The sequence below is a fragment of the Rhinolophus sinicus genome, chromosome 2 (assembly GCF_057876585.1).
Source record: "Rhinolophus sinicus isolate RSI-liver-muscle chromosome 2, RSI-T2T, whole genome shotgun sequence".
In the NCBI taxonomy this organism is placed as follows: domain Eukaryota; kingdom Metazoa; phylum Chordata; class Mammalia; order Chiroptera; family Rhinolophidae; genus Rhinolophus; species Rhinolophus sinicus.
Window position 1 is genome coordinate 173,888,708 of NC_142502.1, and position 20,007 is coordinate 173,908,714.

Consider the following 20,007-nt stretch of genomic DNA (forward strand, 5'->3'; position numbering starts at 1 on the left):
AATGAGACACAAAGACAAAAACCACAGTGTCTGTCTTCAGGGAGACATACATTATGTTGAGAGAGACAGATGCAGTTAACCATAGTACAAGTCAGACTAACTGTGAGACTAGTTAACAGTGAGCCGTAGAATCATGAGGAAAGGAAAGATTAGTTAGAAGGTAGAATCAGAGGAGTCAAAGGAGGCTTCCCAGAAGAGGTAATATTCATATTCATAAAAAATAGTTATTGAGCACCTACTATGTGCCAGGAACTAGATTAGTCACATGGATACAAAAAATGAATGAAACAGACATATTATGTCTTCATAGAACAACAGAGAAGGTGGATGAATAATTATTAATTACAATTATGCTAAGTTCTGTGAAAGAAATACAGGGATGAATGAGAACATATTACAAAAGGACATAATCTAGATGAGGAAGTCAGGAAAGGTGCCCTCATGAAGTGACATTCAAGCTGAGAGCTAAAGGATGAAGAGTAGGTATGTAGGCAAAGAGGATGAGGATCATTGTTCTGGGCAGCTGTACAGAATGTGTAAGGGCCCTGTGGTAGGAAGTTGGCTGGAAGCTGGAAAAGGCCATTGTAATGAGATCAGAGAGCAAAGTGGAGAGTGGCATGAGATGTGACAGGAGACATGAGAAGGTACCAAATCCTGTAGGGCCTTGGGGGCTGCATTCATCACATAGACTTTACCTTAAGAGCCATGAGAAGCACTGAAAGGTTTTAAGCATGGGGTGATGTGATCAGTCACGTGTTATTAAAAGATTACAGAGAATGGATGGATGGAGACAAGAGCAGACCTAGGCAGACCAGATTGGAGGCTACTGTAGGAGGCCAGACGAGAGATGATACTGGCTGTGGAAGTGGAGAAGAAGTTGATAGATCTGAGAAATATTTAGGAAGTTGAGTTGATAGGATTTGGTGTTTGGATGGATATATTGAGGGTGGGGAAAGAGTTGTTCACAGAGCTAGCAAATATTCTTGGAGGACCAAATTTGGATGGGAGAATGGTAGAATTTCAGGGTGCATAAGAGCCATTCAAGTGGCTATGTCCACTAGCGAATTGGATATATAGATATGGAGCTCAGAGAAGTCTGGACCAGAGATACAGATTTAGGAATCATTTAGACAATAATTGAAGCCACAGCTGCAGTGATCACTAGAGGGTGGCATGAGAAGAAAAACAGGATGTAGGACTTAGTTTCAGTGAACTCCAACACTTAATGTTGGGGTTGAATGAGATCAATTGGTTAAGGAGATTGAAACTGAGCAACCAGAACTCCTAGGAGCTGTAGGAGGAAAACCAGAAAAGTTCAGGGCCATGAAAACCATGGGCAGTGAGAGTCTGACAAAGAAGGAAGTGGATTATTGAAAGGGGACCACTGGAATTGGCCGTGGAGTTCATTGATGTCCCTGGTAAGGGAAATTTCTGTTGAGCGGCTGGAGTAGAAGCCATATGAGATCGAGTGGTGGCATGAAGAGAAGGTGAGGCTCTGTAGACAGGGACAAAGTTAGGAGGACATTTCAGGCCAAGGAGCAACATGAGCAAAGGCATGGAGATGTGAAAAAGTAGTGTTTGGATAATCTTAAACCAGAGGGACTAGACACCTGAGTATTTAAGAGGGTAAGGGGAGGAAGGATGGCTGAATACAATGCTGAAAAGGGAGACAAAGAATGTGAACCACCGGAGTGCAAGGGACAAAAGGAGGGGAAATTATTTCTTGAATGACTTCTATGCTCTGGGAGTTTTCACATACATTATCTCACTTAATCCTCTTGTAAACTCTGTGAGTCAGGTAAACATTTTTATCCTCACTTCTCCCACTGAGAAAATAGCTGTTCATAGAAGATGAATAATTGACTCAGAGTCATAAATCTTGTAAGTAATGGGAATCCAGTCTCCCTCTCATATGGGAGGATCTGGGCAAATGCCCTGCCAAGTGGTAACATCAGGTGGGGAGAACAGGGTCGGAATCCCTTTTATCCAGCGCTGGAGTATCAGTTAAGTTAGCCAAAACAGAGAAAGGATAGTCCAAAAACCACAGCCAAGTGCAACACGAAAATAGTTCAAGAGTCAAATGGTCCATCCAAAAGTCAGGTTGCCAGAGCCAAGAGAGGTTAGTCTACAAAGCCCAAATCCCACCCAGTAATTGGTCTGAAAGCCAAGTTAATCACAAGCAGTGGAGTTTGATTAAAGAATGGGCTAGGAATGCCAGGAAACGTCAGAAGTGTGCCAGCCACCAGCTAAGCCTCAAGCTTCCATTTGAGCTGGCATTCAGGTCTTGGGGATTTGAAGATGGGGAAGAAGTAAGGAGACAGATTCTGTAGAGTTGAACAACTGAACAACTAGGCTCTCTAGAGAATAACATGATTGGAAATGTTTTGTAGGCAGATTCTTCTGGTGGCTCCACGAAGAAGCACCTCGAGATTTCAGATAACAGCACCTCCTCAATCTGGATCTCATATGGAAGGTAAAGCTAACTGGGGCCCAAGTCCACAGATTCAACTCCCCTCTGCAGAGTGGAACATGGGTAGGCCACTGGCTTGGTCCTTGAACTTGAGGAATTACACTCGATTTATATCCTACAGGCAGAAAATATGAAGACCCCAAAGAGAAGCACCAAGCGCAGACCTGGCATATCCAGAATGCTGGAGGAAGCAGGAACTATCAGGCAAGCCAAGGCTATGTGCGTTATTAAGGGCTTACTTAAAAATAAGTCTTCTCATTGGTACAACACTTTATGATTCATTGTTTCATTTGAGCCTCACAACCACTCCCTGAAGTAGGTATTATTTCTCTCCCCCTGTCCTAATTTCTTTAAACAGAATAGGAAACTGTGGCTGGGGCAAGGTAAGTGATGCCCCGATTCACACAACTGTGTAAAGGTCAGAACTGGAACTGGAACCCAAGTTTTGTTTTATGCAAATTCTGTGTCTGTTTCTGCTACGGAAAAGACATTGGTCAGGAAGGCTTCACAGAGGAGGTGCTTGAACTCCCAAGTGGCAGGGCAGCAAGTGCAGAGGGTGACAGGGTCCTCTGGGCAAAGGCATAAAGACGCAGCATGGCACAGCCAGTTAAACAAAACATGGTTTCTAGAATGGGAGCTCCTTGAGGACAGGAAGCTCCAGTTCCTTGAATGGGACCTGGGTTTTGGCAGGTGCTGGATAACTCTTTGAATACAGATTCTGTACAGGAGTAGCTGGAAGGGAGGCTGGGAAGTAAGGCAGGGGTCAGAAGATGCAGTGCCTTTTATACAATAGGGAAGGTGGAGGAGGAGGGGAGGGGACCAGGTTGCAAGAGCAGAGAACAGGTGAGGAGAGAATCAGCTGGAAGGTGTTTCCAGGAGGGAGAAGAGGAAGGCCAGAAGTAAACCAGGGTAGGGAGAAGAAAGGACAGAGTCAAGAAATATTTGGGAGTCAGGATACCCAGCGACACCCTGAAAGGGAGCAGTGACATGTACCATCTGCAAGCAGAAAGGCTGGAACATTGGAGAGATGGAGGATGGTGGCTGTGGAGCAACAATGTTGGGTGGTGTATCACCCCCTTTCCCCCACCAGGTAAGCGGCTGCAACCTCAGCAGTCATTCCCGGCGGTTGCATGCCAGAAAGGGTGGGGCCTCCCGGACTGGGGAAGGCAGCAGCAACCTGCCGGATCCGGGTTAACAAAGGCAGGACTACAACTCCCAGCATGCTCAGGCCCAGTGGGGTGACGGCGGGCGGTGGCTGCGCTGCACCCGCCTGGTGGGCGCAGGACGTGGGTCGGCCCCCGAGCCTGTCATTCCGGAGGGGTCTGCGGGGGTGCGGGTCGGCGATGCACCCCTGTACCCCGCGCACCGGCAGCGCTGGGCTCGCATCTCCCGCCCCGCGGCCCCTCCCCTTGCCCCACCCCAGCCGGGCGGCTTAGCTGGGGCCGCAGCGCGGCTGCAACATCACTCTCGCCGCCGCTGCTCCGCCCCATCCCCTTCTGTTTTTCTCTCATTCTCGGGTGGCGGCAGCGGAGAAGGCGGAGGCAGAGGCAGCAGCAGCAGCGCTGGCTGCGATGAATGATCCCCCAGCTGGGGGAGAGGACTCCAGGTGAGCCTCTGCCCTCTGGAGGGCCGGGACCCCCGGCCGCCCAGGACCTGCTGCCACCGCCATGGATCCCTAGAGGCGGGGGTGGAGGAGGAGGAGAAGACAGCCCTGCCGCCCACCCCCATCCCATTTTCCTCTTCCTTTATCTCATTGTTGCCATAGCTGTTTACGGCAGCGCTCCTCTGCCCCAGCATGGGGCGGGCTCCCGGCACTGCCATTCGGCCGGCGCGGCTCCCGCAGCTGCCCGGGGATTCTGCCTAATTCTCTGTGCCCAGCCGGTGCAGCGGAGACTGGAGGAGGCCCGGACTGCAGCAGCGGCGGGGCCACCTCCCAGCATCCCCACCCTAGGAGGCTGCATGCAGATTGAAGAGCTGCGCCTGGGGGCTGGGCCGGCCCTGCTGATACCTACCTAGGGAGGACCACCGGACTGCCCGGGCTGCGGAGGGGGCCGCGGGCCGGGAAAGATAGAGGAGCAACATGGCCAGTAAAACCAAGGCCAGCGAGGCCCTGAAGGTGGTGGCCCGGTGCCGACCCCTCAGCCGGAAGGAGGACGCTGCTGGTCACGAGCAGATTCTGACCATGGATGTGAAACTGGGCCAGGTGACCCTGCGGAACCCCCGCGCTGCCCTGGGGGAGCTGCCCAAGACCTTCACCTTTGATGCCGTGTATGATGCCAGCTCCAAGCAGGCTGATTTGTATGATGAAACTGTGAGGCCCCTGGTAGACTCTGTGCTTCAGGGTTTCAATGGCACGGTGTTTGCCTATGGCCAGACGGGCACTGGCAAGACCTACACCATGCAAGGGACCTGGGTGGAACCGGAGCTTCGTGGGGTCATCCCCAATGCCTTCGAGCACATCTTCACCCACATCTCGCGCTCCCAAAACCAGCAGTACCTGGTCAGGGCTTCCTACCTGGAGATCTACCAGGAGGAGATTCGAGACCTGCTCTCCAAGGAGCCCGGCAAGAGGCTGGAGCTGAAGGAAAACCCGGACACAGGTGTCTACATCAAGGACCTCTCCTCCTTCGTCACCAAGAATGTCAAGGAGATCGAGCACGTGATGAACCTGGGGAACCAGACCCGGGCGGTGGGCAGCACACACATGAATGAGGTCAGCTCCCGCTCCCATGCCATCTTCGTCATCACTGTGGAGTGCAGTGAGCGTGGCTCTGATGGCCAGGACCACATCCGTGTGGGCAAGCTCAATCTGGTGGACCTGGCTGGCAGTGAGCGGCAGAATAAGGCAGGCCCCAACACAGCTGGGGGGACGACCACACAGTCCACCGGGATTGGCGGCGGTGGAGGGGGCGGTGGTGGGGGAGAGAGGCCTAAGGAAGCCTCCAAAATCAACCTCTCGCTGTCTGCCCTGGGCAACGTGATCGCTGCTCTGGCGGGCAACAGGAGCACCCATATTCCCTACCGGGACTCCAAGCTGACCCGGCTCCTCCAGGACTCTCTCGGGGGGAACGCCAAGACCATCATGGTGGCCACCCTGGGGCCAGCTTCTCACAGCTACGACGAGAGCCTCTCCACCCTGCGCTTTGCCAACCGGGCCAAGAACATCAAGAACAAGCCCCGGGTGAACGAAGACCCCAAGGACACGTTGCTGCGGGAATTCCAGGAGGAGATCGCCCGCCTGAAGGCTCAGCTGGAGAAGAAAGGGATGCTGGGGAAGCGGCTCCGGAGGAAGAGCAGCCGCAGGAAGAAGGCGGTGTCAGCCCCGGCCGGGTACCCTGAGGGGCCAGTGATCGAGGCCTGGGTGGCCGAAGAGGAGGATGACAATAACAACAACCACCGCCCGCCCCCGCCCGTCCTGGAGTCGGCCTTGGACAAGAACATGGAGAATTACCTGCAGGAGCAGAAGGAGCGGCTGGAGGAGGAGAAGGCGGCCATCCAAGATGACCGCAGCCTGGTGAGCGAGGAGAAGCAGAAGCTGCTGGAGGAGAAGGAGAAGATGCTGGAGGACCTGAGACGTGAGCAGCAGGCCACAGAGCTGCTCGCAGCCAAGTACAAGGTAAGGGCCCCAGAGGGAGCAGGGGCATCCAAAGGTCCCCAGAGGGATCTGAGCCAGCAGGTCTGTGACATGTCTTGAAGCATGGTGTCCTCCCCCTGCACCATACACTGCCTTCCTACCAAATACTCCCCTGGAGCAGCCAGGTAAATTCCAGGCAGAGCCTCCCAGGGGCACCTAAGAGGACGGACACACACACACACACACACACACACACACACACACACAGCAACGCAGGCAGGTGGTCTCAATGAGCTTGGGCTGGTTTGCCCTGCTGCATGTCAGTCTCTGCCAGTGGCCCCTAGTAGCGGTCAGGTCCACGGGACGGCCAGGCAGGCCCTCAGCCTCATCTGGGGTGGGTTCTCACTCTTGCAGAGCCTCCTCCCTGTGACCTCCCTCTGCAGCACCTTCAGACCTTACACTGTTTTAATAATATCTGACATTTGGATAGCATTTCACAGTTAACAAAATGCCCCACGTACACGATCTCATTTGATCCTTACAGTAGCCATCCAGGGTGCTGGTCCTCAAATCCCCATTTTCCAGGTGAGGAACTAAGGCTCAGAGAAATGATATGACCATGGTTCCGTGCTACGAAGTGGCAGAGCTGAGCAGGAACCCATGGGCCTCGTGCTCTTTCAGTTCTTGTTGGCAAGGGGGGACTAGGAATGGATTCTGCTCCCTGCGAAAGCAGTCCACGGGGCCCACGCAGGGCAGGTGCCACTGCATGGTATCATTTGGGGAATCACTCAGAGGGTGGAAAGAGCATCGGGCTCCACACCGGAGACCTAGAGTCTCGGCCCAGCTCTTCTACAGCTTATTGAGAGACCTTGTGTAAGTTGCTTCCTTTTTTCCTCAAGCCTGTTTCTGATTTTGTAAAATAGAAGGTTGGCCTGGGAGATTTCTGAGACTCTTCCCACCTGATCATTTTTGACCTGTATTAATTTGAGAAGCAAACCAGCTGACCCCCACACCTAAGCCTTATCCCAGTAAGATCCAGTTCCCCGGCGCCCTGAGAGGTATCCGGGCCTCTGTCCTTCCGGAGCTGATCCTCCCCTGGGAGCCTCCAGGCCGGAGGTGGAGCTGAGCTGCAGAGGCCCCACCAGGCCAGCCACAGACCTGCTAAATTTCAGTGCTGCAGATGTTCCTGGCATTTTTAGGTCCCTGGAGTCCTTGACACTCGGGGGTGGGAGGAAGGACACAAGGAACCATGAGCTGATCGCTTCCTGGGGAAAGCCAAACATTGCCATTCCTTACTCCTTCTCAGGAGCATGGGCTCCTGAGGCAGGGAAGCCCAGTCTGGAGAGGGAGAGCTGTAGCCGCTGGAAGGTGACAGATGAGCTGGATGCCACTGTCTGTGTTATGGGACTGCTGCTGCACCAGGGGCTCTGGCCTTGCAGATTGAATATTGAACTCACCTCCACGAGCTCAGAAAGGGTTATGCTTAGCCACTTCCTCAAAGAAACAATCAGGAGCCTGCACATGTGGGTCCATCTGAGAGAAGCAGGATGTTAAAGGCAAGACAGTCAGTCTCCCTAGGAGGAAGGGAATCCAGGGAGTCTGCTGCTTTCCACTGGGAAATCTTACATGGGCCATCTGTCATTGGGGTCATTACCAAGAATGACCCCACTGCCACACCCCTTGCTCCCCTTCACACCCCACCACCACCCCTTAAGGCTGGGAGGTAATGGAGGCTAAGAGAGGATAGAAGCAGACTTCATTCCCTGAGGAAATGGGTGGAGGGGACGGAGCTAAGACTCCAAAGGATTCTTCCCACTGGGAACAATGGGATTTCCCAGTGTTGGCGACTGACTGGCTCCCTCTGTAAGATTCGTGGATCTAAGGCAGTGTGAGGCACAGATAATAGGACAGTCAAGAGATCAGGGCAGCTCATGCCAGAAGTCCTGCACCAGAGGCATAGCCCTCAGAGCTGGCAAGGGCCCTGGAGAACCGAGCCTGGGACTTGCCCAGGGCCACATAGGTAAGTTAAGGAGAGCTCCGACGCTATATTTGGCCCAGCCTCTTTCCATTACACAGAGTCCCGATGTTACCTATGCTACTTGATAATCAGGGTAATTCGTTTTTATATAATACTTGGACATCTTGATCTCTTATAATCTCCCAGCAACCCCAAGAGATAAGTATTATTTCCATTTGACAGTTAATGAAAACCAAGACTGGGGAGGTTGAGTGACTGTCTCAGTGACCCTGGATGATAGTGGGAGAGCCAGGACTGGAACCCAGGTTTTTTGATGGCCCCAGACCTGTGTTCTTTCTAAGTCATCATGGAGCCCTCCATGTTTGCTCACTATGTGACTCAGGGCAAAGGCCTTTGCCTCTGAGGCCTCAGGTTTCCATTCCCTAAGGAGGAGAAGTCTGACATAGCTCTCGGGGGAGTGGGTGAAATGGTTATTGTGTGCCAGGCTTTCAGATGTAAGCAAAGGGGGAGGGGTGGCTGGGAAATTCCGGGAGGGGAATGATTCCATATCCTGTGACTTCTCATCAGGCCCAGCCCAGGACAGAGCAATGAGCAAGCCCAGAATGGAGTCTAGACAGAGGACCCCATCCTCCTTGTAGCCTCTGTGGCACCACCTGGTTCAGTGTTAGGTGTTTCTAGGATGGAGGAAACAATTTGAGGGCTCTTGAGGGATCCACAGGGTAAAGAGAGAAGGAACATGTTAGAGATAATCCCAGGGCTGCTTATTTCACAGGGTTGTGCTGAAGACTAAATGAAATCATTAGTGTGAGGGCTTTTGAACTATGTTGAAAGCACCAAATAACACAGGGTATTTGCAGCCACAAGCAGGGGTCTGGTGCTCTCCGGAGCTGACATCTTTGCAGTTAGCTTAACTCCTTCCTTCCCCTGCCATCCCAGTTGCCTTGCCATAACTCCGCAGCCCTGGGAGCAGAGCCAGGCAAGAAAAACTCAAGGACACCAGTGGCAAGACCAGATCAGAAGGCTGGAGCTCAGGTCCCTCCTGGAAATGAGCTGAGCTTTTTGCTCCCCATCTACAACCCACTCTGGTTCTGGCATGACCTCCCCTTCTCGCCTCTCCCATTCCCTTCTTCCAGTTCACACCTCCCCTTCTCGCCTCTCCCATTCCCTTCTTCCAGTTCACACCACCCTCTGGGGGCAGCTAAGCGATAGCTAATGCGACCCAGTGCCCTCATTCACTCTCTGACTCATCTAACTGTCTGTCTCGCCTGCTTTCCCTGTCTGCCACCTCCAGGCTCCCTGTTCCCTTTGTTCTCCCCTCACTGTATACAAACACCACGCCTCTCTCCTTAGAGTCTCCTTTCATCTCTCCTCTCATATTTACCGTGGGCCTCAGGGGATCTTAGGGGGTACAAATGTGTGAGGGTTTGTGATTGTGATCAGTGCCCTGTTTGTTGTCAATCATTAGCAAATGATACTTACAGATGTCTCTGGGGGGCTGGACAACAAACTAGGCCCGTGATGGAGGGGAGTAAGGGAAGTCCCAGACAGACCCATGCTGAGGTGGGCTCTGCACAGAGAAAACTCAAGTGTTTGTGCACAGTGCACATTCTGCGATGAGAACTGGTGAATCCGTGCAGATTGCTTGGAAGGAGCCTACTTGACTCGACTTGGGTGAGAAAAAAATTTTTTAATGACTGCTTTAATTTTAAAATTCATTTTTTGAGGGATTGGACTAGACGATTTCTAAAACTTTGATTCTAGATACTTAGAAGAAAAGGAGGGTGTTTGGGGGAGACAAGGGCTGCAATGACACAGAATGCAGACTCGTTGAACTAAAGAGGAGCGGAAGAGGTAGAAACAACAGCATTGCTTATTGATCTCCAAGTAAGTAGGTCTGGAGGGTGAAGAGCAGGGGGTCTTGGCTAGAACCCAACTCTCTCTCTGGGTGTAGAAAAGAGACCTACTGCCCCAAAGCCAGAGGGAGCACAAACTGCATTGACTTTTTTTTTTAATAAATTTTATTGGGGGATATTGGGGTACAGTGTGTTTCTCCAGGGCCCATCAGCTCCAAGCCACTGTCCTTCAATCTAGTTGTGGAGGGCGCAGCTCAGCTCCAAGTCCAGTCGCCATTTTCAATCTTAGTTGCAGGGGGCGCAGCCCACCATCCCATGCGGGAATTGAACCAGCAACCTTGTTGTTGAGAGCTCACGCTCTAACCAACTGAGCCATGCGGCCACCCCTGCATTGACTTTTTACCATCCCTTTTGGGGTCCCTCTTCCTCCCACCTCTCAGCATCAGGTTAACCATAAAAAGGTATACAGGAGAGGGAGTTTTCAACCTGAGAACCAACAGTGATAGCAAGAATAATCCCATTTACCTAATACTTACTAGGTGCCAAGCACTATAGTATGTATTATAGACAAGTTATCTCATGTAATCTCTACAAGCACCTTCCAAGAAAGGTCCTGTTACTGTTCCCACTTTATAGATGAGAAAGCAGACCCATTAAGGTTCAGTAACTTGTCCAAGGCCTCATGGTTTGTATATGGCAACGCTAGTTGAGTCCAGGTCGGTTTGATAACAAAATATGACCCTCTTTTATGCTTGAAGAATTAGGAATATCAGGTTGGGAACTGGTTGTTGGGAAGGTGGTGAAAAATGACAGGAGCTGGTATAGACGTGTTGAATTTGTGGTGACAAAATCCAGTGGGCAGCTGGCAATGGATCAGTGGAAGTTAGAAGCAAGCACAAGGCTGGAAATGGATATTGGGGGCTCATCTTTAGAAGTAGAGGGCTAAATTGAGCCTGCAGTCCTCTATTCTGACTCTCTCTCTCTCTCTCTCTCTCTCTCTCTCTCTCTCTCTCTCTCTCTCTCTCTTTCTGTCTCTCTCTCTCTGTATGAGTCACTCCCAAATTGAGGCCTCATGTTCTGGTCTGTCTGCTAACATTTTGTCGAGTGCTGTGTTCAGAGCATGGGCATCAGCGTCAGGCAGGCCTGGGTCTAGTGACTTACTAGTTTTGAGACCTCAGTTCTTCATCTATAAAATGGGATAATAGTACCTATGTCAGTACTATTTGGAGCATTAAATGAGATAATTGACATCAAAGCACTTTGGACAGTTCCTGGCATACTTCGTACTGTTATCTCCAATTGACAAAATGGGAGTTTTCACTTGGCCAACTTCCTAATATGCCAAAACACAACACGTTTTAGCCTGGCATTCAAGGCCCACCAGAGTCTGGCTATAATATAGCTCTTCAATTTTCCTGCCCAAGCTACTCCAGTGGGAGAACCTCACAACCAGCTGGTCTGCCCTTATCCTTTGATCCTAATATGTGCCTCACTGCCATTATGCTGATTGCACTGTTTTTGTCCTGGGCAGCAGGAAGTGGGTGTTATGGGAGCAGGTTAAGCTCAATATGAAGAACTTTGTAACGATTAGAACTGGGCTGTTTCAAGAGGTAATGAATGGACTCCAATCCCTGGAACTGTTCAAGGAGAAACTGAATGTCAGAGATGCTCTAAAGGGATTCATGTTCAGAAAAGCCATTGAATAGGGTGATTGTCAAAGTCCCTCTTCTTAAAAGTCCTTAATTGTTGAGATAGCATCTTCTAAAGCAAAATATAAAATGTTTCGTCTTTTTTATTTTTTTATTTTTCAAAATGCTTATCTTTCTTGAAAATTAAGATCGGGATTTAAATTTAATGTATGAATTCAAAAATAAAAGATATTTTTCAGCTCTCTATTATGGCCAATTAGAGAAAGACAATGTGAAGAAGGAAAGAGAGAAGAAAATAGGAAAGAAGTAAAGGGAGACAGTGAAATGGGAAAAGAAAAATGGAGTTAGTTACAGAGTCAGGGAAAAAGAAGGAAGAAGAGTGGATAAGGGGGCGCACAGCAGGGTTTCTGGGGAGAAGAAACTCCAATTGGGAGAGAACGTACTGAATAGGAGAGAGTTAAATACTCCATATCATCACACTGCCCTGGTCTTGGTTAGTCCCCAAATAGGGCTGTACCCAGTTTCCAGAGACTCCCCAATAATCTAGGGAGCATCTACTTTCCTAAAGCTAGTCTCATTCCCGCTGCACGTTAGAGATACGCAGACAGCAGTACTCTGAGATGCGTGGGCTAGTGATCAAGGGACAGTGTGCACCCCGACCCCATCCCCGCCGAGTCATCCGTGATCTTTGAGGGAACCCAGTGACAACAGGTGCCCAGTGCTCCAAGCTGGGTCTGGCATCTAGGTCAGAATCCCAGGCCTCTTGGCATTGATGGAAGCAGTGACTTATACTCCTTCCTATCTATCCCTGGCGGGTGTGATCAGTTACCAGGATTGTTGTGACGACTGGGGGAGTTTTGTAAAGATGTGACCAGCAGAAAGTATAGAAGACTAATACATTTCCATCAGAGGTTCTGGGCTTCAAGTTACATGGAGGCTCAACAGGCCTTGTTTTGGTCCAGTATTGGGTTTCTCTTGATGTGTGTTGGCTGGAGGAGTGTATTATCATATTGCTCTTAGTCATTTTCAGCCCCCAGATAGTGCAAGATTGGATGAAGTAGCTGTGATAATGTCCTCATTGTGCTCTGCGGGCTAGGAGGAAGGGCCTGGAATTCAGCTCGAGAAGGGCACCCTTCTCCCACCTGTGCCCTGCCAGCCTGCTGCACCTGGCCAGTCTGGGGCACTTCTGAGAGCTGCTGAACCAGGTGGCCTGTGTGAGTGGATAAGAAAAGGGCTCCTCTTCTCACAGATCCTTCAGCCCCACGGGCTATGCAAGGCAGACCCCTGTGCTCGGAGCTTATCAGCCACCTGCACTTGTGGTTTGCTGTATCTAGAATTTTTAATATCCTGCGACATTCCTGGTCATTGACTCCTGGTCAGACTAAAGAGTTGTCTCCCTTTCTAGTTGTCTCTCTTTCCTTCCAGATGTGCTCAACAGAGGAGTACCAGGCTCTGGGTTGAATTGTTTCTATAGCACTAGGTAATCGACCTGAAGGCTTTCTCCTTTCTTGAGATGGGCCTGCAGAGTAATAACAGGAGTAGTAGTAATAACCATCTCTTTAGTGCATGTTTAATGCCAAGCACTCTGCTCTGTTTATCATGGGCGTTGTTTATTCAGTCCTCAACGATAGAACCGTGAAGTAGAACCATTTTAATCTCCAGGTGACAAATGGGGACCCTGAGGTACCTTAAGTGAGGAACAACCCAGTCGTATGCCTCGGAAGTGTTAGGTCCAGAAGATGAGCCTATGTCTGCCCAACTCCAGAGCCCATGGGCTGCCCACGTGGTGACACCAACTCGAAAGGAAGGATTCATGCCAGGTCCCTGGCTAACAGGCCCCCGTGGGAGCTCGTGTAGGCTGAGATGCTTAACTCATCTCTGTCCTTCCATGTGATGCAAAGCCCCGCCTCTGACCTCAGCTGAGTGCCATTCATTCCTATCATCAACAAATCTTTTTGAGTACCCATGGCTGAAAACCTAAATCACTTATTATAGTTGACTTTGTTTTTAAATTACTGAAGTTTCTGGCAGGAATAATAAGAACTAACTAATAGTGGTTATCTCCAAGTATTTCAATAGGGAGAAGTACTTTTATTTTTTACTGTATACCTTTTTTTACTTTTATCTTTTTTTTATAGTAAGCATATATTACTTTGTTAATTAAATAAAAGCTGATCTAAGTTTTTTAAGGGAGGAAAATTATAAAAGTGTTAACACCTAACTGGAAGGTTGGCTTAAAGATAATGAATAATTGAGGGAAATCCACGGTGGATAATAATACTCAGTGATACCCCGTTATTGGTAATCCTGTGACCTTGGACAAGTCACTTCCCCTCCCAAGGACTCTAAAAAATGGTCAATAGATTTTTCCTTGCTTTCTGCACCATTTGCTGATTGACCTTGGAAGCAGTGGGTCAGGAGCCCAGGATTAGAGAATGGCCTGAATGAGAGGTAGTGAGAGCTGGAGAGGGAGGACCAAGCATTGCCTGGGAGCTGGAGGCTGCATGACCCGGCACAACCCGCCTAAGCCCTCTGACTCCTGTAAAATGCTGAGTCTGCGCTTCGTGCATCCTTAGGTCTCCTCCAGTTCTGACTCTGTAGCAGCATCTATTGTCTGGCGGGATGTGCATCCCTGGGGCTGAAGAGGAGCCCCCTAGAACACCACAGCTGAGCAAGGGAAACGGGGAAAGATGAATCAGGATCGGATCTGACGCGCTCATGGTTTGCTCTCTGAAGTAGATGGGCAGATCCCTGCCTGTTTCAGCTGGAAGAGAAAGAAATGGTGCTCTGAGCTTTCCTGGTGGTTCCTGAGCTGGCAAAGGGGCCAATACCAAATACTGCTTCTCTCCAAGGTGCTTTCCTGCCTGAAGCTGGGAGAAAGATGTGGAGGAGGGCAAAGGACACTGGACCTGGAATTGGGAGTTCAAGTGTAACTTCTGCCATTTACTGGCACCATAACCTTGAACAAGTCACTTCACCTGTCTGAGCTGTACTTTTATGTCAAGTAGGGATCAGACTTATCTCCTAAGGTTCTTGTAATGATTAAATCGGATGATTAATGTAAAAAGAACCTAGTCCAGCTGCAGGCACATGGCAAGTTGCATCTGAGACTCCTTTCTCCTGCAAAATGTCACCGATTAGCTGGCAGTGGCCAGGCAGGGCCTGTTTGCCTTCTCTGTCCTTGTAAAATTATACTTGATGGTATCTTCTCAGAGGAGTGGCTGGCTGGGCCTGGCTATCTACATTCTGGCTTTCCAGATCAGCATTTAATGAGTAGTGGGGCCTCCTTTCTCCACCTTCTGGTTTTATACTCCAGTTGCTCCTGGAATATGAAAAGATGAGCCTCTGAATACCCCAGGCTGTGTCTGCAAGCAGGCATGTCCCTGTGGTGATCTTGGCTGTTAGTTGTCATAGCAGCTGACCTGCCTCTAATACCTGGAATCGAGGCCCTGATCAAATTGGGAAATTATCTGGAAAGTGCATAGTCAATATAGGAGCAGATACACATAAAAATTCCTTAATTATGAACTCCAGGCTTAGAGTACTCCATCTCTGGGCCTCAGTTTCCTCATTTGTAAAGCTAAGGGGGTTGGGGTTGATGACTGCCTGAGGTCACCTTAGCTACTCTATGATTTGTATCCCTTTCTCCAGAGTCAGACCATGGTGCCCTGGAGCGCCCAGAACTGTGTCTTCCGCCCCCACAGCCTCTGCTGGCCTTTTAGTGACACTGGACTCATTTAGAAGCAGTAGGACCAAACCCAGTCTTGCGCACAGACTCCACCCACCTGTGCTCCTTTGCTCTGAGAGATCACAAAGGCAGCATTAATGTGGGCCGTTCAGAGCTCCAGGGAAGCTTTCCTGGGGAATCAGGACCCTCAGACTCCCAGACGCTCTGTTTAGTCGCCCCCCCAGCCTGAAGTGGGCCTAGGTATTGGAGGCATTCCTGTCCTCCCTGCCCTCCAGAGGTGACAGTTAAGGATAGAGATCTCTGAGGAAAAGGAGAAGGTGGCCACTGGTATCCGCAGAGAAATGGGGGAAATTAAAAGCAAAACCAAAAAAAAAACAAAAAAAAACCCTGTTTCTAAGCAAAGAATTGAATTTCATACGTGACATATTTCAGAGTGTGGGGGTGAAGCAGACAGTGTGAGTTGAGGTTTGGGAGAAGGAGGGGGCTCAGACCTTGCACCTGGATTCTGGATTGAGGCCCACCCACAGATTTCATGCCAGGACTAGCCCCTCTTCTAGCACAACATGAGTTCTGTCAGGCAGTTTTGGCCGATCACGTGGGCTGGGCAATTGGGCACGACTTGGCGCGCGAGTGATAAGGCAAATTCAGTTATTCAGACCACGCCTGTGCTGGGTTCCTGGCAAGGCAGGCAGTGGACAAACAGAATGCGGGTGATAAGGGGCAGGAGGCGCCATTCAGGACTTCTCGTCCTGGAGCCCAGGGCTCAGCCAGGAGGAGCGAACCTGAAGCCGAGTTCTGGGTCCAAGGAGGAGGTCTAACAGTCGGGCAGATTAGCAGGAACCAACACAGAACCCAGTCCTGGGAGTCAGGTCACGGGGATGGGGGAGGAGGAGGGTTGGGTCTTGGGGGCCAGGTAGTCTTAGCTGATGCATCAAATTCCAGGCCTGACTGGCAACGTCCAAATGGGTTAGTTACCCAGTTTTTGAACCCATTTGGACATTGTCAGGCAGGATTTTGAATGAGCATGAGAGTAGGTGTGGGTAGCTGGAGAATGCGGAGGTTGAATAAACAGAATTGTTTTGAATCTGAGGTCCACCTACTCACTTAAAAACCACCAAAAAAAAGCATAAATGGGTATATTGTGAAAGGGAGATCAGACCTCCACAAGACCACCTCGAATGTATAGGGAATGTAAAATAAATGGGGAGGCTCGATTTTATATCTTTTATTATAGCAGATTTTGAAAATAATGATAATCATGCATATGACATTCTAATAAAGTGGTTCCATTATTTATTGCTGGCAGTAGTTTAAGTGGTGTAAACTGTTAGAAAGGTAACTTGACAGTATGTTCTAAGATACACAAAATGTTTATAACCCTTTATCCACTCCTGAAATGTTCTTCAAAGAGTAATCTAAAAAGGCAAAAATTTATATGCACAAGGGTGTTTATTTTAAACCTTGAACAACCAATAATAATCTTTAATAGGGATTAATTAAATATATTATAAATTATCCACTCTAAATATATTATGCATTAAACTCATAAACATTATGGAAGTAACAGACAATACACGAGATATTTGATAAGGTGGAAAGAGCAGGACCTAAGCCTATATTTATATCATCTTTATAGATGTGAAAAAATGATGTGTACATATGAAAAACTCTGGAAAAAGTGGGGAAAATAAAGGAAGATGTTTGGCTATGGTGAAGGAAATGCGAAGTCTTTTCTCATTTTGTTTTCTTTCTCTGGTTATTTTGATGTTAGTGCAATTTTTTCTGAAAGGAGAGGAAGGCAATAAAAAGTTAAAAATGTGTCCCCAGAATCCCTTAATAAGTGGTTAAGTATTTAATCCATTGCGCCTGAAGTATCAGATTCTATAAATGTGTTACTTTCTGTAAGCAGTAGAACTTCCCTTGTCCTAAAGAATCAAGGTATAAACTCTTACCCTAGGATTGATTGGAAAATCTGGATCTTTGCTTTTCACACCTGTTTTGATTTTACAGTTTCCCAGCCTATCCTCTTAACCTTCCTTTGTCTTTGCAGACGAAGGAGTCCTATTTTCTAAGTTTCTTAGAATAGCCCTTCTCTTGATGGTTTTGGCCACTTTCTCTGAATCTTCTCTCTCCGTTTTGTCTCCAGAGATACAGGGAGGGAAGTGTGCACAGTTCTCCACATTCATCAGCATCATGGTTTTATATGAGGGTAGAATGACTTTTGTTTCCAACACACCTTCATGATGGTACCTGGCCAGACACTACTGGGTTTTTTTTGTTTGTTTTTTTAGCTGTGGCAGCAGCATATTAAACCAATGTCTTGGGGAACAATAGAGATTGACTCCGCCCCCCCCCCTTTTTTTGGCTTATAACTGATTGCTCACAGGCATCATTTTAATGAGTACATGTCATGCAGGGTGTCAGGCGGGGTCTCTGGTCCCGCTCCCCACATAAGAACGCAGGATAGGGTGAGGCCAAAAAGGAACACCCACGGAGCCATAGATAGGGGAGTCATACCACTATAGTCTCGCTGGTGGCTGGGTTAGAGACACAGGAAGCAGGAGCCACACTATCCGCAACCCGCTGTCCTAACTGCAACCCGCGCTTGCTAGCTCAGACACCATCTTCTTGCTAGTCCCCACTTTCTGCTAGCATAGCCACGGCAGTTATATTAGTAACCACCTTGGTCACTGGTTACAGCTGACGGCCAACTAACCACAGCTGATGGCCATCCAATCACAGTTGATGGCCATTTACTACCCGAGTGAGCACCTTTCCCCGTGAGGCCGAGAGCCTGGAAACTGCACTCCTGGCTCTGTCCCCACAGTACATCTAGGAATACTTTTTCCCCAAATGTAAAATGTAATTGAAGCTCATCTAACATTTTTTGTTGGCTCACACAACCTATAAATTCTCACCTGGAAGGATTTGGGAGCCTCTGTGAAGCTACATGCTTTCTAACAGAGATCAGTCCCAAAAGTTAACATGTGAACATTTTTCTATCTAGAGGGATGCCTGTTTATTTGTTTCCTTTTCCTAATCCACCTTTCTCTTAGGAGAAAGTACTTCCCTCCCTCCATCTCCTTAGCCCACCGCCTATCCCCACCATGTAACTTTGAATAACCTCTGATGTAGAACCTTGCCAGGAGCATTTTAACCTCTAAAGTTCTGGCCTCTGGCTTCCCCACGTACTGTAATAACCTTGGAGATTAGTCAGACATGATTTCCTCTTGCTGGAAACATGTTGCTTTTCTTGTAGCAGGTTCTGCTTCCTAAAGCACTTAATACAATGTCTGCAATAGAAAGAGGGTGCACTTTGGAGCCAGGCCAACCAGGGTCTGGATTCTCCATTTATATTTAATGGCCACGATGTGACCTTGGATGGATTACTTAACCTCTCTAAGCTTTTGGAAAAATGATGGTGCTAATAATATGCCCCTTAAAGTCACCTGGGATCTCGTTACAATGCAGAGTCTGATTCACTAGGGCCTGATTCTGCGTTTTTAACAAGCTCCTAGGTAATGCTGATTCTGGAGACCTCAAAAAGCAGTGATTGTCAAATTTGACCGCACACTGAAATCACCTGGGACCCTTTCAAAACCACTGGTGCCTGGATCTCACCACCTACTCCCTCTCCCCCATTCCAATTTAACTGGCAGTGAGGTGTAGCCTGGGCACTGGGCCTTTTGAAAGCTTCCCAGGTGATTCTAATGTACATTGAAGTTTGAGACCCACTACTTACAGGGTTATTAGAAGGAATAAATGTGAAACGCCCAGCATGTAGCAGGTGCAAAGAAAATAATGGGTTTTTTCCCTCTTGGTTCCTTGTCCTGTGTTTCTCACTCCACCCTAGTCCCAGTCTTTAAATCAGGCAGGAAAAAACAGGGCATCTACCGTTGCCTGTGCCTTCCTTAACTGAGTCATCTCGAGAGCAGCTAGCCTGGAGTTCTCACAGCCATGCGTGGAGAGGACCAAGATAATGCGATGTGGCGTCGCGCTGGGAGTTTTAAAAACTCCCCAGTGACTCTCATATGCAACCAAGTTTGAGCACTAGTGTCTTTTTATTAGACAGCAAACACTAGAGTTGCATGACATGCCAATGGAAGTGCACGGACTCAAGACTGGAGTGGACAAGTGTGTCCCAGAATGGGAGACCAGGCCAGACACCAGGTCCCCCGATACTCCATTCCCTGGTAATTAGAGGGATGGGTCATCATGGCCCACAGCAGTGGGCAGCGTCCTCGTGTACAAGAGGGAGCTGCTGCCTTCCTGTCCCTCTTCGCAGCCAGCCCATCCCTCCTGACCCTCCCCAGATGCTCAGACCCCATTGCTCTGTCCTTTGGCCCCGCAACAATGAGTGTGGGTTGGTCAATTGAAGGAGAAGCGGGGCTAAAGAGGCAGCTCTGTTCTGGAGCCCAGAGAAGGGATCTGGAACCCCCCTCTGGGGCTACCCCAAGGATTCCTTTCGTTTGCTCAACCACTGATTAAGCACTTACTGTGTGCCCAGCACTGTGCTAAGCCCTAGGACATTGAGATCTGAGGAAGACATGATTCCTGCCCTGAAGGGACTCACAGGGGAGACAGGATGTAAAGCAATGATGGGATGTTATGGTATAATACCAGCAATGCGTCCTGATTATTGAGGAGGCCCAAAGGACGAAATGTACAGATCAGAGGGAATCAGAGAAAACGTCTCAAGATGCTCACGCTGCGTCTTGCAGAAGAAGCCGCGGTTTTCCAGGTGGACGTGGGGTGGGAAGAGAAGCCCAGTGTTGTGAAGAGGCACAGTGCATTC

At 49.2% G+C, this 20,007-nt stretch overlaps 1 protein-coding gene across 1 annotated transcript in view; it reads left to right on the top strand.

The window, feature by feature from the left end:
- Nucleotides 1-3,309: 3,309 nt before the first annotated feature.
- The window catches only part of KIF3C (kinesin family member 3C), a 34,090-nt gene continuing 17,392 nt past the window's right edge, over nt 3,310-20,007 (top strand). The window contains exons 1-2 of the mRNA XM_019712710.3: nt 3,310-4,076; nt 4,236-6,086. Coding sequence (XP_019568269.2) covers nt 4,551-6,086 — 1,536 coding nt within the window. The 5' untranslated portion in view covers nt 3,310-4,076; nt 4,236-4,550. The remainder of the gene's footprint in view (nt 4,077-4,235; nt 6,087-20,007) is intronic.